At 42.2% G+C, this 26,732-nt stretch overlaps 2 protein-coding genes across 2 annotated transcripts in view; both read right to left on the reverse strand.

The window, feature by feature from the left end:
* Positions 1 to 148: 148 nt before the first annotated feature.
* Positions 149 to 4,707, reverse strand: LOC118413482. The gene is made up of 5 exons (XM_035816907.1): positions 4,529 to 4,707; positions 3,871 to 4,026; positions 3,109 to 3,329; positions 2,169 to 2,282; positions 149 to 1,589 (listed from the first exon to the last, which is right to left on the reverse strand). Exons 1-5 carry the CDS (start codon positions 4,632 to 4,634, stop codon positions 753 to 755), a joined length of 1,434 nt encoding a protein of 477 aa, XP_035672800.1. The 5' UTR covers positions 4,635 to 4,707; the 3' UTR covers positions 149 to 752.
* Positions 4,708 to 18,929: 14,222 nt separating this feature from the next.
* Positions 18,930 to 26,732, reverse strand: part of LOC118413128 (doublecortin domain-containing protein 1-like) — a 33,607-nt gene continuing 25,804 nt past the window's right edge. The window contains exons 35-47 of the mRNA XM_035816306.1: positions 25,985 to 26,434; positions 25,452 to 25,532; positions 24,537 to 24,722; positions 23,611 to 23,714; positions 23,327 to 23,381; positions 23,138 to 23,179; positions 22,461 to 22,597; positions 21,892 to 21,999; positions 21,353 to 21,427; positions 21,070 to 21,144; positions 20,594 to 20,669; positions 20,049 to 20,161; positions 18,930 to 19,097 (exon numbers count right to left, since the gene is read on the reverse strand). Of these exons, the coding sequence (XP_035672199.1) occupies positions 18,996 to 19,097; positions 20,049 to 20,161; positions 20,594 to 20,669; positions 21,070 to 21,144; positions 21,353 to 21,427; positions 21,892 to 21,999; positions 22,461 to 22,597; positions 23,138 to 23,179; positions 23,327 to 23,381; positions 23,611 to 23,714; positions 24,537 to 24,722; positions 25,452 to 25,532; positions 25,985 to 26,434 (1,604 nt within the window). The 3' untranslated portion in view covers positions 18,930 to 18,995. The remainder of the gene's footprint in view (positions 19,098 to 20,048; positions 20,162 to 20,593; positions 20,670 to 21,069; positions 21,145 to 21,352; positions 21,428 to 21,891; positions 22,000 to 22,460; positions 22,598 to 23,137; positions 23,180 to 23,326; positions 23,382 to 23,610; positions 23,715 to 24,536; positions 24,723 to 25,451; positions 25,533 to 25,984; positions 26,435 to 26,732) is intronic.

Below are 26,732 nucleotides of genomic sequence, written 5' to 3' on the forward strand. Positions count from 1 at the left end.
TGACAGTATGCCCTCCCCCCCCGTCAGCAGCTTTCTCTAGTTTATGAATCGAACACCCTGCCGATTGCGCCACACGACCCAACCGACCTTAATTAGATATCTAAGGTTGTGGGTGGATGGGAGTTTGTGTGCAAACATTAACGTTAATCGGACCTAAAGAAACTAGCACAATAGCAGAATAATATAAAAAAAACACTAACACAGAAACATTTTGCATTTTGTCAATTTAATTTATTATACATTTATGGCAACTCTACTCTTTAGTCAAGAGTACTGAACAATAATGCATGCAGTCTGCATGTGCAGTCAACGGACAGTAAGATATATCATTACTGGTAATTACAGAAAATGCACACAATGCCCACAAAATAGTGGCACGCTTTTTTTCTGTGTTCTATCGACGACGAACACATCTGCAAGTAGTATTTTTGTGCATTATTAGCCTTTGATTGATCTCTACCTGACTAATATTGATGCAAAATATTTATATACATTAGAAAACATCTTGCTGAATTAGAAATAACACACTTGTACATAGAATAGCTACTCAGGCTGTTATCAGTATTCCTACCGTGCAGCATTTTTGTTTGGTGAAAATAAAACAACTCATTCCAAATTGCCATCCACAAAATGACAAGTACATATCCAGAGATGGTAAAATATATTAGGTCTTAAGTTCCCTTTCTGATGTCCTGACATAATCTATTTGTGGGAAACTTTGTATAGCACACACGAATGTCAATTGACATTATTTAATTGAAATAGAAATAGAGAAAAAAGGCGGCACAGAAGGTTACGTAGACCACGGGAAAGACTACCCGGGCCACCCTGTCGATCCTTCCCGTCACAGTCTCCACCTTCTCCTGCATCTCTGCCTCTTCCTTAGGGTCGATGATGGACGGGAAGGCGTACGAAGTGAACTCCGGGGGTACCGGCACGGTGACCACGGGGTTGGTGGGATCGCTGTCTCCGTGAAGCCGCGGGCGGCCGATCACCGGCTTGGCCCTGGGGATGGGTTTGCAGGTCCTGGCGATGTCGTCGGCCTCCTCCTCGGTCCCGTACACGGACCTCCATCCTCCTCCTCCCGCCGTCAGCTCCCAGCCGACGTGCACCTGGTCGCCGTCGTCGGGGTTGCGGTCGAGCTGCCGCCGTCTCCTGATGTTCATTTCCTCGACAAATTTCGGCAGTGGGATCGACTCAGGACCCTGGGAGTTGAATGCCTTAGCTTCCTTCTTGGCCTTCTTGTTTGCCTTCTTGTTGGCTTTCTTAAGCTTCTTGTCCTTCTTGTTTCCCTTGCCCTTTGATGGCGCCGGTTCCTGCTCCTCCTCATCCCTGTCCTCAGGCCTGGGGATGACGATCCACCTCTCGTCCGGCAGGCGGTGCCACATGACGTTCCCCGGGTTCTTCAGCTTCGGCCTGGGGATCTTGAAGGGCCTGCTGATCCTGTCGAAGGCGCTGACGGCGGGCACGGTCTCGGGACGCTGGTGGCCGAACTGCTCCTCCAGGCTGCCGGCAGGTCTGGCAGAGAACCCCGGGCGGGGGATCCTGATCGGAGGGTTCTGCTGCCTGTCCAGGACCTTCTGCTCCTCCTGTGTTCAACACATAATGGGGGTTGTGTTAACAATTCTGTTGAGGTGACCACCTGTTATACACGAGGATCACCTTCTAAATGTTACCACGATTTAGTGGTCCCTATGGCACTTTTACAATTGACACAAGTATGAAGAATCCTGTTCATGGTAACCACCTGTCCACATTGACCAAGTTTGATTTGCCCCCTAACTTTATTTTATTTGGGAATTTATTCTACACGTTCCAAGGGACAGGGAAAGCAAAATATGGGAGGTCCGATGTAGTTGTTTGCGGGTTAACATTAGACTTTGAGTCCTGTCCAATCTGTTTGTACGCGACTGTGTTGTTAGACAGCTTGAATATGTTATAGAAATAAAAAAGAAACATGTTATCACTTAGGAGAGAGAATAGAGAGATGACAACTGAAAAACTTTTCAATACTATTTATCGATACACGAACTGGTAAAGTCATCTATCGATATCGGAACTGGTGGTTCATCTTTCCTATCCATATGTTTTCACGAGTCAGACTTAAGCATGGAAGATACATTTTGCGCTACCAATACAATTTTCACGACTACAAGTTCATTTGCTACCTTCTTCAGGAGGTAGCAGTAGATGAAATGGACCAGTCCCGTCTCCGCCAGCATCAGTGTGACAACAGCCAGACACCCCTCGAACCAGAAGTCTACAGCTCTTGCCTCTGATATCTGTAAATGACAAATACCTTTACTGTAGGTGTCACGGTAGTGCTTTAAACACTTTTAAGCAATAGATAGCTAAAAGTGTAAAGTCATCTTTTTCATCACAAAACCAGGTGTTATTCACTTATTTCACTTATAAATTATGTCCAAACAAACTTTGCAGGATATAACCTAGACCATGGGAAAAGCCACAAAAGGAACTAGTTTTCAATAAGCATCCGGTAAAATCGGATTGAATGTTGGAAAGTAGGTAAAGGCCCCCTCTCACTTGACGTGCGGCACGCTTGCGGCATTGCTGCGTTCGTTCACTGCGGTACTGATTTGTGATATTCTGCGATTTGTTATAATTCAGATATTACGCAATACGTAAAAGTGTGACATAGAAGATCACAAAATACACAACAATTAAGAAAATTCGTTCTTTATCTCTGAAATTCGTTGAGCGTCTTCCGAACGCAGCAATGCCGCAAGCGTCCCGCACGTCAAGTGAGAGGGGGCCTTAAGGGCTGACAATTGGTAGAGGTATTGGCATTCTCTCGAGCCTTCTACCACGTACGTTAATACATTCTGATAAACAACCAGACGAGGTAGCCTCCATAGCAGGCTCTCTGGGGCCTGCTTTGGCTCATAAGACACTTTTGCTGGCCATTTCTTGTTGTACTGGGTCGCCGGATCTCTGATTGCCGGTCGTAGCTGATTAAGTGGCCAGTAAATCAGCGACGGCCGGCAATCAGCAGCCCAGTACAAAAAGAAATGGCCAGAAAAAGTGTGTCATGACCAACCAAAGGCCCCAGAGAGCCTGCTATGGAGGTTACAGACGAGCCATCCTTACCCACGGCATCATTACGACGCTGGTCTGGTGGATCATGGCCAGGTACGGGATGACCCCCAGCGTGAACCTGCCGGTGACGTCAGAGATGCGCAGCGGCATCCACAGCTGCAGGTATGACGACACGACCAGCGCGGCGGACGGCACGAACACCCGCAGCACGGAGCTGGTCAGCAGGCGGCGCAGATGGACTCGCACGTCCAGCGTCGTGTAGCCGTTGGAATCTTAAACAAAAAGGTTAAGGCTTAGGTTCCAAATCGAAAACTGCTCGAATTTTCAGCCAATCACACCGGGTCACCCCTACTCTTCTCGATAAGTGTTTTGGGCTCTTTTACGTCCAGAGGTTTAGCGTTTGAGGTTTAACGCCTAAAGCTAAGCGCACAACCCGCCGTACGTGCAAATACGTGCTGTCTACGTGCCAAGGGCAATCTTTTCGGTTCGGTAAGTGGTAAGTACAGCCTCCGTACGAACTCGTAGGGAATCCGACGGATTTTTTGAGCACGCAGACACGCCGTAGAACTTTGTGCAGACAAAACTTTGTGTGCCATCGGTCTGCGGATTCGCCTCCCGTACGTGCCAGTACGGACGACGCGCCTGCCCTGTACAGCCTGAACGTTTTCAGAAATACGTGGCGGACGTGGCCTCCCAAAAGAGGTACGGACAATTTGCACGTACGGCGGGTTGTGCCATTAGCTTAAAGCTCCCTCATAGACGGGCCTACACTCAAACCCACTTACTCCTTTTCTTACACTCAAACCAGCTAACCTGAGTTATAGTGAGCGCAGTTGTTTAACTCCGACTGGCAGGTCCCAACTGTCTTCCGGCACCGTCGGCATTCCTCGCTGGCATCACAGTCGGTGAAATGTCCGAACACACACCTCTCGATATCGTACGCGCACGTCTTCTTGAAAAATGTGCAACCTGTGATGAATTGATATAATTTATAAGTAGTTATTTAGGTAGATGATAATGCATGTCTGATTTGTGTTTTCTTCAAAAGTTGAAAAATCACCGAAGCGCAAACGTCTTTCCTCTTACAGATTACTAGACCTAACCACATAGTTGCTTTAAAAGACCGTGTCTTTTTGGTTACCTGTGGCCACAGTTTTGTGAGAACTGGCGAAAACCAATGCCCGCGCGGATTTCATCCATAAGATCAAGACTAGGGCAAGCAGGCCAGACTGTCGGGGCTTGGATAATGTATGCATATTATCCAGGCCTCGACAGTCCTTGTAGCTGATTCCACTCAACGACTTTACGTTGAAAGAAAGAAGATTTCAAACAGTCCCTTTTAGCTATGATCAACTGATATTTAGTCGTGTGGCTTCCGCTGGTTCTGCGTTGGGCTGGTTTAAGGTACTGGGCATAATTATGGGGAGAATTATCATCATGCATCCCTCTCCATCATAAAAAATCATATCACCTTCAGTGTTGGACACGAAGGAGTGGAAGGCGGCCCGGATCTCCACTCCGGTCAGCTCGAACTGCGACACGACTTCCCGCGCGTCCGTCTTGATCGCCGTCAGCATGACGTCATCCGACGGCAGAAGACGCAGTCTCACTCCACCATCTGTTAGCGCAACAAACAGGCGGTAACAAACCGAGTTCACAAACTAGACCGGTACTTCCATGAATCGTTCCCGCGGGTAGGTAAATCACTTCGTAAAGTTCATTGCCGACTGTCAGAGACGTAAAGACAATACTGATTGGTTCTACACATGTACTCATGTAAGCCGCAGCTATACGGCAGTAGGACCTCTCTTAACAATTACGCATACGGTCGTGGAAGGCCGCGAAGGATGGTAAATCAACACGGGGCTGATATTACTACTTATCATAATGGAAATCCTTTATGACATGAATTTACGTAAACAAACTTAAATACTTGTAAAACTTGGTTATAACTTACATCCGCGCAGCTGCACGACGCAGGTCTGGGTGTCGAACGGGTAGTTCCTCAGCGACACCGAACACGACACCTTGAATCTCCGCCTGGAATAAAATGAAGGTTATTTTGATTAGACATTTGATCATTATTGCGTCTGTTGTAACCCACAGAATATCGTAAGTAGTATAATAGTGTCATTAGATTCTTACAATGATACTAAATAATAGTCCTATCGCAGGACAAAACAATAGTACATGAGACCATGCTGAATCACTATAGTTGAAGCTAGTTACACATGTCTATATAACCCTCTTGAAGTAACAGACGGACTCGAATCATGTAGCAGCCGTCATTCGTATGTATTTTGTACCATATAAGGTAACAAATGTAGGAATATTGTTATCAGGACTGTACACTTTATCTCTGTTATACATTTTGTCTGACCCTTTCCTCTTTCGTCCTCATTACCTCAACGTAAAACCCGGACTACAGACCGATTTGGGAGCTTCTCGTGAATAAGCAAATGTTTAAAAAAACAAAACTTACGTCATTCTATAGACGACCATCCCTTCCGGGCTCAGCCATCGCGACGACGCCCCGCCCTCCACAGCGGCGGCCCGGCGCACCGTGCTGCCGAACGCGAGCGGCGGCGGCGGGACGAGTCTGTCCGGCACCGGGACCCAGCGGTCCGTCAGGCCGCTCAGCGTCGAGTTGTACCACGAGAACGCGTACTCGATCGTCACCGACATGTTCTGGGGTTACGTGAAACAGCAGACATAATAAGGTATGGTTATGTATCATTCGTGGCGTTAAGAACAGCGCTGAGACTCAGTCTTCGACCAGTTTAGTCTCTATTCGTCTATTTTTTTCAGGAACAAACAGGAAGTCCGACCACTTCTCTTGTAAAATATTTCTTTGCTCCCCCCACCCCCGCGCCACTGAAGGAGTTTAAAAAAAATCCAAATTGGCAATCAGCAGCAATGGTTTTATTTTACCCCGGTTATAGGGTGAGTTGCCCTGATCTGAAAGTCGACTTTCATTGTGCACTTTTGACTTGAAACAACCGACAGAAGTCCGGCGCGGTTATACTGGCGGACAAGGTGTTTACACTATGTGACATAATATCGTTAGGTGCAAAATCATAACAAGCTGCTGAAGCAAAATCCAAGACTAAGATTTTGTTAAATGATACATATCACAACATACTATCAAATCTAAAGCTTTACACTCAAATGCCAAATACCGCATGTTCCTCAGAGAGCTGACCAACGTGACGAAGGTAGGCGGATGTAGCGATATCAAATCCGCCAGCTGGAAATAGAAAGGAATACAAAGTTTTTAAAAATGGTACAACTCCCGATAGGTAGCTAGCGATAGGCACAACACATGTGTATTTCAAACAACGACCTAGACGTACAGATCAGAGATCTGTCCTTCTCGCTGCTCTGATAAACAGAAACTCTCCCTCCTATTGTATGAAGGAAAGTTGCCAGAGAATCACGTCACCAATTACAGTCAACGTGAATGGCTAGTATTTTTCCCTTCAAATGCGCGAAGGAGAGTATCTGATTGGCTGATAGCTGGCCAGCGCTAACCCAGTGAGAACAGGTCGCAGTGCAATTTACGCCGGGCCTGTGCGCCGAGTACGCTCAAAATACACGCTCTCCAAGCAGAGGTGCGGCTCCGATTGTTTTTGAAGTGTTTTAGTAGTCGTTTTTGTCTGGCCAGTGGACATGACGAAAACGCTTCAAAAAATAGAAAGCCCAACAAAACGCCTATAACACATCAAAACAGCCGGAACCGCACCTCTGCTTGGAGAGTATGAAATATACTAAACACACAAGCAGCGGACCTGGCATGAGAGGATGTTTGGTGGCACATCTAGCTCTATTGAAAACCATGGGTGGCATACTGTTTTACATTAGCATAGCTGTCCTGGGGGTCAGGGTACTGTCTTGTTACACATATTTTGCCAACAAATGAATACATAGATAACAGTTACTGTACTACAAGGTCGACAGATAAGATATGAAAATTTTCAAGCCGAATGTGCAGAATTCTCTTGGTGAAGAGACCTAACGTGTGTGAAACATACCTTTCTTTTGCCAAAAGGCAGTTACTCAAGCAACTGAATATGATTTTTGAAACAATCAGACGTTTCAGATAGTATCCACTATCTTTCGTCAGTGATGCTGGAAGAAACTGGTTATTTATGTCCTAGCTATGAATTAAGTATCCTAACCAATTCATAGTTAGGGTATAAAAGACACAGACACTGTCACTAACGACATATAGTAGATACTATCTGAAACGTCTGACCGATTACAAAATTATATCCAGCTGCTTGAGTAACTGCTTTTAGGCATATCGTATTACCTGGATGTCTAATAATAACCTTCATCGACATACCTTTATTTTCCCATGGGTTGCTCCCGTCATACCCCGGCAGAAGGGACTCTACCGGCTGCCGCAGCCTCTCCGCCTCCAGCCAGGTGTGCGTGCCGTTTGGATCTTCAGTTGGGTTCAGCAACCCCTTCAACGCATTCAGCACTCGATTAGCCTGATATCCAGCCGTAGTATAGCTCCCGAATCTCTTCTGTCCTCTTCGCAAATACGAAGAGGACAGAAGAGACTCGGGAGCTATAATACGGCTGGATACCAGGCTCTAGATGTAAACGTACGTGACAGGAAATACTGAAAAGAATTCTGTACACGCAAAAGTAAATGCAATGCTCTTAAGGTGGGTTCACACGTGCATATATACTAAAGTCCGTTTGAGGTCCGTATGGAAGTCTTAGCCTCTACCATACTCCACATGCCGTTGGAAAAATAGTAGCAATCGGACAAATATAGACAGATAACATGCCAAACGAGTTAGCTGGCCGAGGATTATGGTTTGCGACCCAGCTAACTCGTTTGGTATATTATCTGTCTATATTTGTCCCATTTCTACTATTTCCCATTTCTACTACTTTCCAGTGACCTGCGGAGTCTGGTATAGGCTAAGAATTTCAAACGGACTTGAAAATATATGTACGCACGTGTGAACCCACCTTTACATAGTGATTATAAGCGTACACTACATTCGTTAACATTTTATTATTACTAATGTATATGGAATTCGTAATAAACAAAAGTAACCATTCTTATAAACAAAAAGTGATGATTATAACGTTAGTTATGCTTACATCGACGTATTGGAAGTTCTGGGCTCCTGTAGAAAGATACAAAAATGCTTCAGTTTAAAACATGTCATTTATGCAGTTGTGTGGAAAACCTATTAATTCTGACATATTTGCTTTTCACACTGGAAATTAATAATCAGTCAAACATAACTTATTCACTATTTATTATTTGTTGGTTTGGCTGTTCAGTACGCACAGACAGGGCTGCCCACAAAGAGCTTTGTTCTGTGTGTAAATAATTGAAAATACAATAAACAAATAAAAAAAAAAAGAGCTAGCCCTGCTGACAGAGACAAGGACAATACAAATGTACTATAAACATGTAGCTATGTCCATGACAACTGACCTGTACCAGCTGTACAGTCAGCATCTTCGTAGCACAGCCGACTGTCCCCTGAGTTCCCGGGGCAGTGGTCATTCCCGAAGATGTCCGGTTCGTTCGGACACTCGCGATCCCGCGTCTGTCGGCCCAGTCCGCAACCAACGCTGCACTCGGACCAGGGGCCCCAATCCGACCAAGGCTGTATCTCTGTGGAACACAATCAGAACAAACGCGATTCACTTAAGTTACCATACCATATCTATTATGTACAGCTTTGGTTTGGTTTGGTTTGGGTTGGCTTGGTTAGATTCGGATTTCGATCCCATCCGTGACTGATATGTCTTCCTCGACTCCGGAAAAATGGTGTAAATCAGCGTATGGCTGATGCGAGACGGAGGTTCCCCAGGCCTCCATCCGGGTGATTTAAAGTCAATCACCAACTCAAGGCGCTAGGCAGAAGGATTTGCACCATCGCAACAGCTGGTTATATTTACTTCATCGCTACACCACTTAAAAGGTGAAAGACCCTAACAACGAGATACTATCCATGTCATAAAAAAAACCTGATGAACGGAAACTATATGAGATCAGAATACAAGTAGGCTTGTAACACCGATGAAAACAAATGAATATGTATAAAATTAATGTTTAAAGTAGTGAAGGAAAGAAAAGTAGAATTATGAAGCCATAATGGTAGGAAAACCAACGTGTCCAGTTAGAGAAAGTAAGATGATGAAACAATGACTTGCCTGTGCAATTACGTCCATCGGCGTCCAGGTAATGCCCATCGTCACAGGAACAGATGTAACTGCCCCATGTGTTGTGGCATTGATGGTCGCACTCATCGATGGACCTCTCACATTCGTTCACGTCTTGATGATAGATATAAGAAAAAGAATACGTTTTATTCACTCAATTGCAACTCATACCAACATCGGCAATCCCAAAGAACACGATATGACCAGACTATTTTTAGAAACCCGTCTTGGTCAAAGGTCCCAATTGCTCCTGTGCCCGTCAGAGATGAAGCCCTAGCCTCTATACCAGGCTCTGTGGATCGCTGGTCAAATACTACTACTACTACTGCTACTACTAATAGAATTTGGACAAATAGAGGGAATAGCATGCTTGGGGAGTCGGCCGGACAGAGGAGTCACCCGTGAGTCATGTACTGACTCCTCTGGTCGGCCGACGACCCTTGCATAGCTTCCAATACTAAATGGGCGGCGTCGGGCGTGGCATGACTGGTAGAGCGTTCGGCTCAGAATCTATAGGTCCTGAGTTCGATCCCCGCCGTGCCCCCGACGTTGTGCCCTTCCTCACTTAACCTAGCTAGGTGTAAAAATGGGTACCTGACTTTGGTCGAGTATGCAAAAGACTACCTTTACCTTCTGTCTGTACCATGTATGTGGCACTGGTAATATAAGTTACAAAAACTTGAGTGCAGTGCCACATTGTCTGTCCAAAAAGCAAATAGACAAAAAAATACTACATTGCCCCGGCCGGGCCCCAAAACCACAAATTTGTCCCGGTGGACTGACGGATACCAGGGGTTACGTCGTTTATTTGTTTCCTGGCCCCGGGTTCATTCTAAGTCCGACTTAACTTCAACCCGGTTCCCTGTCAGGCCAAAAGATATCCAAGGAGCTGCAAGGTGTCCCACAGGACCACGTAGGGGTCACGCCCGAAAGTGCCAAAAAACTAGTACGTGAACTGCCTTACTTACCATTGCATCCTTTGGAATCGCCTTTCAAGCTGTATCCTTCCAGACACGAACAGTCATGGCTCCCAAACGTGTTGTGGCAGGTCTGGTTGCACCCACCGTTATCAGTGGCACATTCGTCCACATCTGTAACAAACAGATGTTTTGTTGATCAAGAAAAAGTGGGATATACAACATTTTTAAACTATACACATGTTTGTGTTTGATTGATGCTCAATTATCAATGTGCTGAATGAGTGAGTTAACGAGTGGAAATAAGTGAGTGAATAAATCACATTTACAGTGAATTAATGAGTGAGAAAATGAGAGTGAAGGAGTGAATAAATTAATAATTGAAGGTGTGAATAAGTGAGTGATCTTGTGTGAATAAATGAATGAATGAATGAATGAATGAATGAATGAATGAATGAATGAATGGGCGATTGAGAGAGAGGAAACGAGTGAATGGATGAGGGAATGTATGAGTAAGCGAGTACAATATATGCGTGGGTGAATACGTGAGTAGTGAATGAGTGAATGAATGAGTGGGTGAATGAGTGAATGAGAGATGTTCGCATGCCTGAGATAGTTATCACTGTACTTTGTTCACCTTCACACACAAGATCCTCTCCCGTCCAGTCGCCCTGTGGACTGCAGGTCCTGTTGACATCTCCGGAAGCTGCCCGGAACCCCGGGGCACACTCATAGGAACAGAGGCTAGCTTGGCAGTTGCAGTCAGGACCGACAGTGTGTTCTGGTCTTGGGAGGTCTCCACAATCGCGCTGGAGTATGTCTGAGTGGATAACAGAAACATGACTATCATCCTGTTGTTGTTGTTGCACATTTTGGTTACTTCTATTCACTAACTGTACATGGGTTACGTCAATGAGGTTTAGACATCCAAGAAATAAGAAACGCCAAATAGAAATTACTCACAAGCAACTGGATATGATTTGGGAAATGGTCGGACGTTTCAGATAACATCCGCTATTTTTCGCCTGTGACACAGAAGAGATCTAGTTTTAGAGCGAGTTTATATCTTAATTATGAATTGATATGCAAAGGATATGAATTTTAGTATTCCAATAGGACAAGAGTAGCTTCCTATTGGACTTCTAAAAAGTGCCTTCATCTCCTTTGCATATCAATTCATAGTTGTGATATAAACCCGCTCTAAAACTAGATCTCTTCAGTGTTTTTTTATCTATGCTGTGACCACACCTCTTCTTTAGCAGCTGTGCTGACATTTACAATGCATCACGCTGGCGAATATCGGTGAGGTGGGCATTAACTATTCGTTTAAAGTTCTTCAAGTTTCTGATATTTACAATGTCCTTTGGTAGACAGTTCCATAGCTTAACTGTGGCTGGGAGAAAAGTGTCACTGACGAAAGATAACGGATGCTATCTATAATGTCTGAACGCTTTCAAAATGATATCCAGTTGCTTGAGTAATCGCTTTTTGGTGTACATGGGCAACTTTTATGTTTGTGCCCTATCAACTTGATACTGTATTACCTTGTACTTTTATATATAATACAGATGTTGTTCCCCACTGTACTTCGGTTGAAGTCACTGACGACGTGAACAAAGTCTGTCTGTTGCTCAAGATCAATATTTCACTCATGATAGCTAATGTTTGGGAACAGGAGTAAACATGACCACACTGAAGAAAAACAAGCCTTGTGACCATACCTGTTTCACAGATAAAGCCATGTTGATCACTACATGTTGTATCCCTCCACTCATTTTGATCGTCCCGATTAGCCATGCGGATGCAGTCTTCGTTTTGGTTGCTGGTTGGTCCTGCAGATCCCCAGTTGGTGAAACTTCCCCCCAGTGGCTCTTCATCGTCCCACACGAAGCTCCCCTCCTCCGCCTCATCGTTCAGTCCGATCCATGTGTCCATGTCGGGGTTGACGCAGTTCCGCAGTTCCACCAGGAAGTTGCTGGTTTCCCGGTCTTTGGGGAGAGCCAGGCGAGAGTGGCGGCATGCGCACCGGGCTTTGGCTTCTGCGTATGACTCCTCCGCTTCGAAAACTCGGAAACATTTGGAGCCGTGCCTTCGCCAGGCAGGACCGCATTTGATACCGGCCGCTGTGTGGGAAGAGGTACGTATTGAATAGATATGGAAAGATGACAAATCAAGAAAACAATACTCAGTAACTGTATTTATCTTACGACTTCAATATTAAAGATATTAAATCGTTTTATAATACTAATGTGAGACACTGTGTTTAATGTCATAAAATATGAGTTCATAATTAGGGTATTCCAGCAGTTTCCTCAGTTTTACTGACGAAAGGTGGTGCATGCTACCTGAAACTTCTGACTGATGTTTTGACTTGATCTTCAGGTGTTTTGACTCAATCTTGAGATGTTTTAGAAAAATCTTAAGATACTCCGCAAAAGTCTCAAGACATTTTGAAAGTTTTTTGTGAAAATTTCCCGTGTCTAGAGATTATAATGTATGACTCTAAACAGACTGGCTTTTGACATAGAAAATGACGAGTGTTTCGCCTGCTGCTTAATCAATAGACAAACGGCTAATTCAGTGTGGTTAAACAGTATTTCTGCTGCCCTGCTAATCTGAAAGGAGATTCCACGGTGACATAAGATAGTACAAAAGCTAGTAAAGGAGTGTAGCTGGCCTCGGATTGTTCACTGATGGCTAATGGACATTCCGAGGCCGGCTACACTCTATAACACTATTTCTCATAGATTGAACCAGTCAGCAAAAGTGACATAGGGATTAGTCTTAAGGTTTTTTAATAGAATTCTTTATCATTGCTATAAGCAACTGGGTAGATATCAGTCTTGATGTTCTGTACATGGTCCATGGTCCATGGTCCCCGACCCTCCTGATGAGGATAAGACTAGGTGAGGTCAGGTGTTCTGTGCAGTGTTAGTCTAGAACTTGCCGTGCATTGCACCCGTTACAATTGTTGCGCAATTAAGATTCATTGATTAGATTGATTGACTACATTGTGGACAACACCACCCCTAGGTCGGCTATACCCCTTTGCTAGCCTTTGATACTATGCCACCGTAGGATCTGCTTGGAGATTACTGCCCTATACCTACCATTTGAACACCGGAGTATTTCCATTCGCATACAGATATACCCTTGCCAATCCAAAGGACGGAACCGTACGTAGCGCGCTGTTACAGGTTCACTAAGCAGATGTTGAACAGTGCAGTGTCTATCACTGTTGCCCTCAATCTTTGTGATGAGAAAGAAACTCGTGTATATGATGATGGTTAACCAAAAACCAAAGTCTTCAATAAGATGTTGAGACGGTAAATAGAGCGTTGACAAAAAAAGTTACAGCGCAAAGTTATTAAACCAACAAAAGAACAATCAATCTATAATGCATGACATATCAGACATAAATGATAAAGTGGCCATTATAAGCGCCTATAACACACAAAAGAAATAAACAATTCTCTAGTTAATGTTGAAATGATGTACATAAGCGACCTTTTCTTCTCCTTGTTCAGAGTACGTGTTCCATGTAATGCCATCAGAGCTAAAGTCTAGCTTATACTGTTTGACCCACTGGTCGGCATCAGCTCTCCCTTGCGTAATGACACCCGCTACCTTGGTGTCTGTGCCCAGGTCAACCTGGATGGGACGATAAATAAGTATCAAACTGGACATTTTGTGAAATAATTTTGCACCAAAACAAAAGTTAACAATTGCATAGGCACCGTAATTGAAGCTTACGGCTTTTTTTGCCACCTCAAAAATGTCTATTTAGAACTTTAAAAGAATTTGATGCTGGCAGTTTATACTGGGATAGGCATCAGCTGATTAACATAACACTGTTAGGATATCTACTTAAAAAACGGGAAAACCTACTATAAAGGATATGGATATGTCATTTTGCAAGTCACAACGGAACCGGCCATGTCCATGTAGGTTTCATTGGTGTGTGTGCACGTGCATTCTTCGTCAGAGTTGATACGGCTACAGTGTAGACGATATACTAGTAATCAATTCAGTCACATTTACGAGCTCGACTGAGTTGACGAAATTGTCCCACTAAGATTTACCATTTCTCCAATCTACTGCTTAGCTTTCTGTTACATTTCACCTGGGCGGGATATACCTAATCTCCAAGCAGATACTACGGTAGCATAAGATAGTATCAAAAGTTGGCAGAGGAGTGAAGCCGGCTTAGGAAAATGCACACCTCTTGGCTGACTACACTCCTTGGCCAGTTTGGTACTATCTTATGCCATCGTAGGATCTGCTTCGAAATCAGGACAGTATACCCCTGAAGTGGGCTCTGTCAAGTAATGCACAGAAATAGAAATCTTACCTTAAGCCACTGATCAGCATTATTTTTTTGAGCAGCACACCAAGCTCCACCGCCCCTGGTGATGGCCTCCTTCTGAGAGTTTAAGATTGCTTTATCCGTAGAGCAGCAATGATGAGTAGGAGATGCAGTTATCTCAACTTCACCATTTCCCGCGACCATCGGCTCCATGTCGTTGCATGTATCTGCAACAGAAAAGCAGATAACGTTACATGTATCCCACTATCAGTAAGCTAGCCAATGCATGTATTTGTTTCGTACACGCAGTTATAAAGTTATCATTACTCTGATGCCACGTTATGTAATAAGTCCAAATGAGAGAAAAATATAGATTCACATCAATCATCATCCTGATCTAAAAACCATTTTCTGTAGTGTTGATCAGGGAACGAATGTTACAGTGTCCAAACGGTGTTATCAGGCGTTCTTGTGCCTAGACTAAATGTTCACATTTACTGTCTAAAAATATCGAAATTGGTTTTCATAAAACAGCATTGTTATATAGCTAGTGCATAAATAATAATAACGTGAAATCACATCAGAATTTCTAGAAATTAAAAACATATCTACAACCGTTTAAAAAATGGCATAATCTTAGTTAAACATACGGCATAATCTTAGTTAAACATACTTGAAAAGGTGAAAACTTCAATGTGCCGGAAAACTTCCAAAGAAGTCGGTTTTTACATGGCCTTTACATTCATGTAAGTTTAACCGATGTCTATATGACCTACATTATGACCTCACCATTTGCAGTTTCATAACACTAATACCATTTCACGCTAACAAATGAGATCACACACCGTTCGAAACAGGCGGGAAAACGCAGAGAAGACAGACGAGAAGGCAGCAGACGACAGTCCGCCGGCGCCAGCTCATCTTGGAAGTTCTAACCAAGGCGCCGAGACCGAGAAAGCGCTACAACCCAACCCAAGCTCGTATGTTTCTCTTCACACGCTCTGAACAAAATTTCATTTGTGATGAACGGATGAGGATAGATATTTCAGACGTAGGCAATTTTTCTACCCCCTAACAATTAGCATAATTAGCGTCGCTACTTAGGCCCGGGAGAGGCGTGGCCGCACGACACAGCAATTTGGCACACAAAGGAAACTATTTCATCAAGTAGAAGGTTGGTAAGAATAAGACTGCAACTAAATTATTCATGCGACAACAATGTGATGCACAAATATGCTTTATTAAAAACTTGGCCAGGTATTAGCCTGAACCCCCCTGGCATGCGACTTACATGTAGCCGTTGTTACTTTCTTGCCGCCAACACTACAAGTGTTAATCTTTGTTTGTTCTGTGTTTGTTTGTCTGTTTGTTTGATAAAATGATCACGAAGTAAAAAGTAATGTTGCTGTTGACGTTAGTACCCGAAATAGGTTGATAAGAATTAAGATAATCACTAACTGTTGTTGTTGCGTAGGGGTTAGCGGTAGATTACTCAATACAGTAGAAGCCAGTTAATAGCACAACGGATAAACGCACACTTCTGTTAACTGCACAGAATCCCCAAATTCCAAACCGGTGCGGTCCAACTAGATAGCTTTGCATTATTGCACAATCCGGATAATTGCACGAAATTTACTGGCAAATAGGCTGTGCAATTAAGCGGCTTCTACTGTATAAGCAAAGGGTAGTGAGGAATTGTGGTTTAGTGGAGTTAGTGGGCATTGTAGCCTATCACATGTCCCGTTCTCTGTCCGTACTCTTCACTCTTGTAAAATTATTTCCTTTGCCACCCACAGCTGAAATAGGTGGACAAGGAACTTCAAAAACCTTTCTCATGCCCCTATTCCTAATTTCCTTGCGACATGTGGTTGGTGGGGAGTGTGAACAGAGAACGGGGCATATGATAGAAAAAATAAGATTACACTATGCAGCTAACAATCAGTCATACACGTAGACAAGAACTACACGAATTTTTAACAATGTACATGTACTTTTATTGCTTGATGTACAAATGTATTTATCAACCCTCTATATAATTGGATGTCAAAGAGAAGATTACAAGTGATAACTGAGTGAACAATAGTCGTATCAATTAACAACTTTTAAAGATTTAAACATAGAAACCTATATATCAACTTATCTAAGTTACACGTATAGTTACAATCAATGATGACAATATAACATTATGTAACAAATATGATTTAAAGTCATCTGTGGCTGTATGTTAACTAAAATCTAAAACAATATACATACTCTGAAATACATTATGATGCAAGTTCAAACAAAATAGCAGCAGTTTATAAGCAATAATGGGAAACAAAGTGGATGCAGGGCTAGCAAAAAATCATACATGACATTGTACAGTGCTTAGTTCCTATTGATGTGGTATCTGTAAGTACATAATGTTACAGAAAAGAATCATCCCCATACCCAAGTACAAAAAGAAAAGAAAACTGAATTGAGTCAGTTGTTGCCTTTCTGTGAAAAGAGATTATCATTGCAACCCCTGTGTACATAAATGTTTATTAAGTAGCATGCACATTTCAAATAATGGCCCAAAATAGACCTGTTGGTCATGCTGAAATTAGGAGGATTAGGAAACTGTATAGCTTCAATGCTTTGTACTTTGCACAATTGTTGTGCAAGAAAGTTATCAGTATGGCATCATAGAATACAGTAATGGAAGCAGATGTTAATGAACATTTTATAGTCTCTATGGCTATGAGATTAAGACTAGCTACATTTTACATTGTATGTTGCTAGAGGGATAACAATTTGCCAGGGGAGTTAAGCCACCATATAGTTGATAATTACAACTGGTTCAAACTACTAAACTTTGAACTATCAATCATTTAAAGTTTCTAACTTAAGCACATGGAACAAAGCAATTTTGTATACAGGTGCGTGGGGGTCATATGCTGAGATAATGGTAGAGAAAACACTGTATATCTATTAATTGATACAAAGTTTCAAAAAGTAGCTGCACAGTTTACCTTCAAAATTGCATTTCCACATTTAAATCCAGAAGTTGATGCATTTTATACTATGTACAATAATGCACACAACACATTTCTTGTTATAGAGTAAGCATAATAAATTTTGTATTTTTTACCACTCCCTCCTTTATATTGTAGTGAAAAAGTCAAATATAAACCATCTCCTGCTTAGCGCTAGACATTGATAAGTACGGACATTATAAATGAGACAAAGTATCCTGTCATATATAGATATTTCCAAGTCACATGTAAATACCATCGTATCACAACAATGACTGATAAATGTAACATGCTGTGTAATGTTACATCATATTTTTTAACGTTTGATCAAAACAAAACGATCTTATGTACATCCAGACATAATGTCACGATGTAAGAGCGACCAAAAAGTTGAGGTAATTTTTTTGCGTTTTTTGTGTTGAGCGAAAGTATCAAAACTTCATCTTCATGCTCATCATGCATGTGATACTGTAGTTTTGGGATTACTGTGAATGCATTGAAGTTCGCGGGGATTTAATTTCGTGGAAGCGGGAAAAGGACTTTTTGCGGTAGGTTTTAAGTTCGCAGTAGCACCATGCACTGTAGTCTCTTACTGCCATGGAAAAATGTTCGCGGTGGTTTTAAGTTCGCGGTGAAGTGGCCTCCGCGAAAACCGCGAACATTAAACCACCGTGAAAGTTTCTGCATTAAATTTTACAGTATTACCATGCAAAACCATGACGCAGCACAAATGTTATTCTTTGATGCATGTCTGCTCCCATTCCATAACAATGAAAGACTTTACCCTACAGTGGTTCATTAAAGCCCTCCATTAATGAAATTGCCTACCATGCAATACTTAGTAATAATGCAATAAGATGTCATGTTCTTTTGATATGTACTTCATAGTGGTAGTATGATAGAGTCCTACTAACATTGTAAGGTTGATACGTTTGATTATCAAATGGTCAATGGAATAGTCTGGAAGAAGAGGTACATTAAGATAAGGTACAAAATTATTATCACTATGACAGTACCCTAAATTGTCACAAAGCAGTTTGTACTAATAACAAACATTGCAATGTAACTTTTGAAATATAACTTTACAGCTTTTGATAAGACTCCACTTTCCTATCTTCCTACCTTGTACTTATATATTACCATACCTCATTTCAGATATAACACATGCAAACCTATACATGTCCTTCAAAAAACAACCTTACATTAACCTCTGTACAACAAAGCATTCCTATCACAGTATACAGGCAGTATACATGTAACTATGTACATCATTAGCTTATAATGGCTACATGTACACTTAATTGAAGGTCGCCTAATTCTAGCATCTCTATACAGCCCTACCGTTGGCATAAAAAATCCTAAATTGGAAAGACAAGAGATATCTCTGATGTAGATGAATAGACTAGTCTTACGAGTAATATTTCATTTTCTAGTCACGATATCCCCATTTAGACGTGGAATGATCCGAAGCTGAGTGAAATCAGGGCAGTACCACTGCAGTTTGGGGGTGTCCAGGCTTTACCTCCTCTTGCCAGCAGAAGGAGGGAGTGGGGGTCTCCTCTTGCTGCCTCCCTCGCCCGGAGCCGGAAGGGCCAGGATAGGGGGACCGTACGGGTCAACCTGGGATTAAAAGAAAGGATGACAACACTGTTAAGAGAGCCTCATAGTACTTTATTTTGTCCAGTAAAGCATATGTAATCTCAATGAGGCCTGCAGGTTGATTTGAGCTTCTAATGAATAGACTACAGTTCCCAAACAAACTACAGCTCCCAAAGGATCTAATTATGACATTATGTGTCATGCGTCACAAATTATGGTTTGTGCTGGATAGAATGATTGTTGTATACTCAGTCTGGTGGAACTAATGTCATCTTCTAAAAAGCACCTTTCAATTTAAAATGCATTAACAGTGCTGGCTATTTCTAATCAGCAATATTACCAGGTGTCATGTCATGCCAGAGTGGTTAATGTGAAAAAGAACCATTTGAAAAAAGCTTTTGAATAATACAATGTGCTAGAGGGTCTCTTGAGGTGAAACTCAGTGCTTTAGAATATTGTAGTCTAACAACATACAGCTTATACCTTTGTAGACTGTTTACAATGGTCAATGGAAGAGAGAAGATAAATATTAGATTTAGTAACAGACATTTACTGTATACAAGTAATTTACAGATTTCATATTACGTTTGTCACTCAATAGTGAACTCAACTTCATAGTGTCACCAGATGGATGAACTGAACTGAACTGTCACTCAATATATTATTAAGCAACTACCATCAAAGTTAAAGACTAATAAACTACAAATGTTACACAGAGTAAGGGCAAGAGCTTAAAATCAAGATTTGAGAGCAAGCAATACAACCGCTTTAAACCTCCAACCTGACAATCAACTTGGGGAGGTGTAATGGAGGTTTAAACCAAAATCGAAATGACATTGCCCAACACTATACAAATGCTAAGTTCACATGAAGATGATGAGTCTCATGAAAAAAAAAAGAAGAAAGAAAAGTAAGATACTAAATATCATTATTCTACTGGCAAACATTAAATGCAGAGAAAGCCTTACTGACCTCTACTTTAGGGTTAGAGCGAGGAGTGACCATCAGCACATCGGTCGCCTCCATCCCCTCCTGTTTCCTGGCTCGTGACCACGCAGCCTTCACCTCAACCTTCCGTCTCGAGGCTGGGGGAGGGGGATGATGAGAATTTTAATATCATAGTCATGGCAGCTAATATTTCCATGATCCATAAAAACATTTCAGAAAAAGTTACACTTTGGAATTCAAGAGAATGCATGCCGATTCAACAAGTTGGCACTTAACTTGACAATGTGTGTGTATATTGGCTCAAATTTTGTGTTGAAGACTCAAAGTCTGATAATTAAAAGACACTCAAATGTGTAGGATGAATGGGTCAAGATCATAAAATCAGGAAATCCTACATGACAGTATTCATGTATGTTTTGGCACTATTGCTTTGGTATTCTTCAGATGGGAGAAACTCAAAGAGCTGTTTTGTACTAATGCACCAGTGACTTGAAGGTTATGTAACCTCCTTGCTGTAAGTTGCAGTAATAAAGCTGAGGTTCTAAAGATCAATACTAGACAGCATGTACCTTTGTTGTTCATGTAACCCTCTCCACTGGACACACATAACAGCTGATCCCTCTCCACATCATCCCACGATTGCACCTACAGAATATACAAAAATATGATACACAGTTTAATGCCAAAATTCATAAACAAACAAACAAAGGATTACATGATTGTATCTCAGAGGGAAAAGATCCTGCTTTAGAAATATGTATGGTGTCAGGACATTACTGTAAAATGTGGATATAAATATGGAACAAATCTTGAGTTGCAAGCTATTTTGATTCTTCATTCATGAAGACAATTGTTTAAAGTATACAATTATGTCAACATTGAGATTTACTAATATGGAGCTCCATCAGAAATCCTATTGAACATGAACATTCAAGTATCCAGATGTTCAGGACATTCTTGTGAAGTCTTCAAGAACAATGTAGTTTTAGTGTGTCAAGAATGTTGAAGTTATGGGCAATTTTACTCTTTTGGCATCAAAACCCACCTTTTGTCCATCAGCAGTGTACAGTGTCCGTGCTGCTCTCTGCAGACTCAGACGAATTGTGCAGGATTCAAGCAGCTGGAGGAACACAACATCAGCAAACAATTATTTTTGTTCTCTTTTTCCTTCAAATTTTTTCAGTGATGTGTTATTATTATTATAATAAGTGGTTTGGCATCTATTATTCATGGTGCATTAACTGCTTTTTGGCATGTCTTATTACCTGGATGTCTAACCTTCATTGACTCAAGCTGATTATCTCTCCATTATTCCTCATTACCCTTACCTGTGGTAGGTTGGCTCCCCAGGCATACACAGCCTTGTCCGCTGACTCTCCATTGGGGTACACCAGCACACGTTTCTGTAGGGACAGAAACTGTTCATTGACTGGGAAAATTGATAGCATGGTTCTGAAATTTACATTTCAAAGTGTTTTCCTTTATGTACAACAGTATGCAATAGGATGTTTATTACTTGCACAAACCGGGGCAATGATAAAACAAAAAACTCAAGATGCTTGATACAATGAGCAGCAGCTACTGTCAAGGACACAAAAATAGAGCACGTACGAAAAGGAGTTTATCATACATTTGTAAGTCAAAGTTTGACACACCAACTTTTCCATATTGTATATTAAATTCACCAGCTTAACCAGTAGGTATATCAAGCTACCTTTGAGTCAGTAAATATGTTCTTCTTAGCTACAACCTTAAAGACAGTATTCGCCAATCTAAACAGAGTATTCATAACTTACAATACTAAATATCTTATTGAGTTTGTAGTATTACACGTTGTACATTTACTGCTACATGTACATGTACTGACCGTGGTTGGCTGCTCGTAGAGTTTCCTGTTGGTCCTGACGGTGCGAGGGCCCACCCCTGCCTTCTTACGCTCCACCTTCTGAACTGCCTTCACTTCAGACAGGTGGGTCTGGGGGAGAAGCGATGCATGATTTCCTGATAAATATACTTGAATTTGTCTTTGCTATACTCAATATTTTCTGTATAATACATACAGACTCAGAGAACTTGTACAGCAATGACAAACTATCTGATTATGATGCTACAATCTTTTGTACCATAGACCAGAATTCCTGTTACAGTTATTATAATTACATCATAGACCTGACACGACATGGTGTTTCCAGGCTGCTAATTATGTAATTTGATCAGTACTTAAATACTTCATATTAGCTATAGAAGTTGACATTTTCTGTATTACTTACAATCATTATGGTACAGTGTAGCTAAGCAGTACTACATAATATTTTGATGAGTTAAAGCATATTAAAGTTCCAGGCCCAAAACTGGACATGCTCTCTTTGTCCATGATTTGTAATATTTCACAGTTCACACCCTTCCCCTATTCATCCCAATTTGACTCCAACTGACCTCCAGTTTCTCCACAGCCTCCTCCCTGGTGACCTCGTCCCGTGTGGGCTCCATCCACCCCCCCTCCAGCATCACTGGGTTCCTGCTGCTGGTGGTGGGGACAAACCTGGGGTGGGACAGGCCCTTGTACCGCCGACCTGGGGCAGGAAACAAACATAAACATTTACGCACGAACCTGGGGTGGGACCACATCATCTGGCAGTCCACAGGGACATTTGTGGTTTTCTGACCTGACCAGGGCCACGCCCCCTACTGGCACTGGTGCAAATGTGATCAAAGCATAAGTTGTGTAGCCTGGTATCTAGCCATATCATATAGATCCCAAGTCTCTTCTGTCCTCTTTGCATAATAGCTCCTCTTCTGTCTTCTCTGCATTATAGCTCTCAGGACTCTTCTGTCCTCTCTGCATTATAGCTCCTGAGTCTCTTTGGTCTTCTCTGCATTATGGCTCTCGAGTCTCTTCTGTTGACAGTTCTCTCTGCAATATAGCTCCCCAGTCTCTTCTGTCCCCTCTGCAAACGCCAATTTTTCCCAAAGAGCTATTTGCAGAGAGAAGAGACTTGGGAGTTTTAATGCAGAGAGGTCACAGAAGAGACTCAGGATCTATAATGCAGAGAGGACAGAAGAGACTTGGAGCTATAATATGTCTGGATCCTAGGCTATAAGTCGTGGCTTACCCTGCATCTGGTGCAGAATGTGTTTACAGTTGTAAGTAGTGACTTACCCTGCATCTGGTGCAGAATGTGTTTACAGTTGTAAGTAAGTGACTTACCCTGCATCTGGTGCAGAATGTGTTTACAGTTGTAAGTCGTGGCTTACCCTGCATCTGGTGCAGAATGTGTTTACAGTTGTAAGTAGTGACTTACCCTGCATCTGGTGCAGAATGTGTTTACAGTTGTAAGTAAGTGACTTACCCTGCATCTGGTGCAGAATGTGTTTACAGTTGTAAGTAGTGACTTACCCTGCATCTGGTGCAGAATGTGTTTACAGTTGTGAGTAGTGACTTACCCTGCATCTGGTGCAGAATGTGTTTACAGTTGTGAGTAGTGACTTACCCTGCATCTGGTGCAGAATGTGTTTACAGTTGTAAGTAAGTGACTTACCCTGCATCTGGTGCAGAATGTGTTTACAGTTGTAAGTGGTGACTTACCCTGCATCTGGTGCAGAATGTGTTTACAGTTATCTGCAGCTCCTTCAGCACACTCTCCCGCTCCTCACGATGGACCTGGTCCAGCGCTCGCTGACTCGCTACAACTGCACGGGAGGGGACTCCATGTTAGAGTTAGTCTAGGTCACTTTGGACAAGATACTTGTCATAATGAACAATTTCACACAACAAAGTTTGCTACTTTGGGAGCTTTCAAGATTCACTCTTTCAAGATTCAGTCTCTTTTCAACCAGTATAGATCTCATCTTGGAGTTCTCTGAGCATGTAACTGATTGTCTTGACACTGATCATTATTTCCCGCCACTTATACTGTGTGCATTGTGTTTTGTATTTCTTGTATCTAATAATATGTATCATGTTGAGTTGTCGATGTAACACTAGTTAATCTTTAGGGTTAAAAAAACCCAAAGGGTTTCAAATTGAATATACAAAATGTACTTAGAATATTGCAGCTAGAGATCATCATTGTCTGTGGACTTAACATCCCTAGATGCCCTGTTTCAAAAATAAGGAATAAAGGTTTAAGGTGATGCATTGTTACAGATTTGAATGAATGAAACAAACGGAAAAGAAACATGTCTGTTTTAACATCCGGACTGATGAAGGGTTCGCCACAGGAGACCCAGACGGGGATGGGGTGCCGAATCAGCTCCTGGATGTAACACGTTAATAGTGCCTATGCTCTGTATCATGTTAGTTGTTCTATAGTAACTTTAATGTACAGGTTTGAATTGAACCAAACAAAATGTTACCATCCGGACTGATGAAGGGTTCCCCACAGGACACCCAGACGGGAATGGGGTGGCAAATCAGCTCCTGGACGTAACACGTTAATAGTATCTATGCTCTGTATCATGTTAGTTGTTCAGTATGTTAAGTTGTTGATGTACAGGTTTGAATTATGTTACCATCGGGACTGATGAAGGGTTCCCCGCAGGACACCCAGACGGGGATGGGGTGGCGAATCAGCTCCTGGATGTTCACGTCCACGCTGCTGTGTCGCTGTCGGGTCCCGCTGTCGCTTCCCCGTCGCTCGCGGTCGCCCACCTGCGCAGAGGACGGCCTGTCCCTGAGAGTCGATCTTGTGGTGTTTTCTGTCATAACAAAAAGATATATTAGAATGATATTATACATATAGAATACAACATATTTTGTATCATCCAAGGTACCAGTCTGAGGGTTGGAACTGAGTGTGTTGCATTCATTTATGTCATACCCACCTGAGAAAAAACAATTATGTTTCGATGCAAAATGCGCCAGAAGTTGAGAAAATTTGGTGTCCTCAAACAAAAATTGTTACAACAGCAATTCCAATGTCTGAATTAGTTATTGGAGTTTTTGATCGCGCTGCACTTGATCGGCGTATACAGAGTACTTTCGAAATATTCTATGGCAGCCTGTGTGATGAAGATTGGAAACCTGCGTGATGCTGCTTTTTATCACCCACTGACACCCAGTCCTGACCACCTGTATTGAACGTTATCGTGACCCAGGTATGACATAAAGTATATCATGAGTTTCCAGAGCAGTTCAAAGCTGGCTGTATGAAATTTTGCTGTGCTGTACAATATGAGGCCACCAAGGACGTGCATTGTAGAAACATTATACATTGTGTACATTGCTACTTAGAGGTACGTTGTGTATATTCATTTTCATTTATCTAAATTACTCATGACAGCTTTGCACACTCAGTGGATTAGTTCGGTGGTTATACAAAAATGTAGCAAATGACCAGGCGTCATGACACCATATACACCTCAGGTCGGGTCAACAACCCTTAATAAATTGATCACAGCATGATGATACATGTATTGTAAAATTACCCTGTATGTCCATTCTCTTGAAGCTGTCAGCCATGTTGTCATCCTCTGTCTTCCTCCCACCTCCATCTAACTCATCCTCATCTGTGGACGACACAACAATCAACATCAGACCTCAAACAATGGAACCTCATCTCACAAAATAATACACTTAGCACTACTGAGTCTGCAACAGCTAGTACTACTCACTGACTGCACAAACCACATCAATCTTACCTCGAAAACTTAGATTATATGTCTCTTTGACAAAGAAGAAGTTCCTATTCAGACATATAATCTAAGTTTGCATCAAAAACAGTGATGCAAAAAAATGCAACAATTGAAAGCAAAATCGAAGCAGCTGTGGTTTTCATTTGGTGGTAAATTACTGTCCATAGATATGTAGCGTAAGGCCCACAGTGACTGTCTAAGAAATGTGAATTATATCACCAACACTTTTCTCATGAACATATGAATTATGATCTTAATTTTCAGATAGAAAAGAGCAATGCAAACTCCATGAAGCTTTGGTGACGATAAATCGGACAGATAAACACCTGATTTGAAGGTGAAGTGCCACTCCCCGTCACATCCATGACCGGTGGAATAACCCACATATCTCACAAGCAGGGGGTTTGGATCGGTCCACTGTACGATGGGGTCCGCCTCCCCGTCCCTCCGCACTTCAATCGTCCCATTCCCGTCATAACTGATCCAGAACTTGTGGTACTCCGTCGCGGACAGGATGTCTGGAGTCCTCTGCGTGATCCTGATGTCTGGCAGGCCCTCATGTTTGAACTGGCGGATGGCAGACATCCTGTTCATCATGGTCCCGATCACGATCTCGTACATCCCGTCCTCATTTGCGTTGCTCTCCGACAGGGCAATGTGGGCGTCGCTCGCGGCCTTGACCTCGAAGCTGAAGGTGAAGCTGGATTCGGGAAGTTCGAAGCCGTCCCAGCAGTAGTCGAAGTCGTCGTTGGTGTAGCGGTAGGTGAACTCAGGCTCTATGGGCAGAAAATGATCTTAAATGAATTAAAAAATGTCTATTTTGACACCAAACAATATCACAGTTTTTAATTTTTTCCAAATAATTTTATCAATTGAAATTGCTTGTCATAAAGAGGAACATTGATTAGCAAAGCAGCCATCTGATGTAATTCTTTTACATGTAGAAGAATAATTACAAACAAAACTACATAAACAAAAGGCAATGTTTTTTCTTGACAAAGAAGTAAGATTCAAATATCTGTTACGTTTCTTCTGAATTAATTTGTTATTTTTAAGGATTAATGAGTCCTGAAT

Source organism: Branchiostoma floridae, chromosome 4 (genome assembly GCF_000003815.2).
Source record: "Branchiostoma floridae strain S238N-H82 chromosome 4, Bfl_VNyyK, whole genome shotgun sequence".
Lineage (NCBI taxonomy): Eukaryota > Metazoa > Chordata > Leptocardii > Amphioxiformes > Branchiostomatidae > Branchiostoma > Branchiostoma floridae.

Bases quoted from the DNA above. Each gene is read 5' to 3' on its own strand.
- LOC118413482 (XM_035816907.1), bottom strand. From the start codon at position 4,634: ATGCTGACGGCGATCAAGACGGACGCGCGGGAAGTCGTGTCGCAGTTC. The intron at 2,283-3,108 runs GTAAGGATGGCT...TGTCATTTACAG, and splicing joins GCGTCGTAATGATGCCGTGG to ATATCAGAGGCAAGAGCTGT. The intron at 1,590-2,168 runs GTAGCAAATGAA...TGTTGAACACAG, and splicing joins ACTGCTACCTCCTGAAGAAG to GAGGAGCAGAAGGTCCTGGA.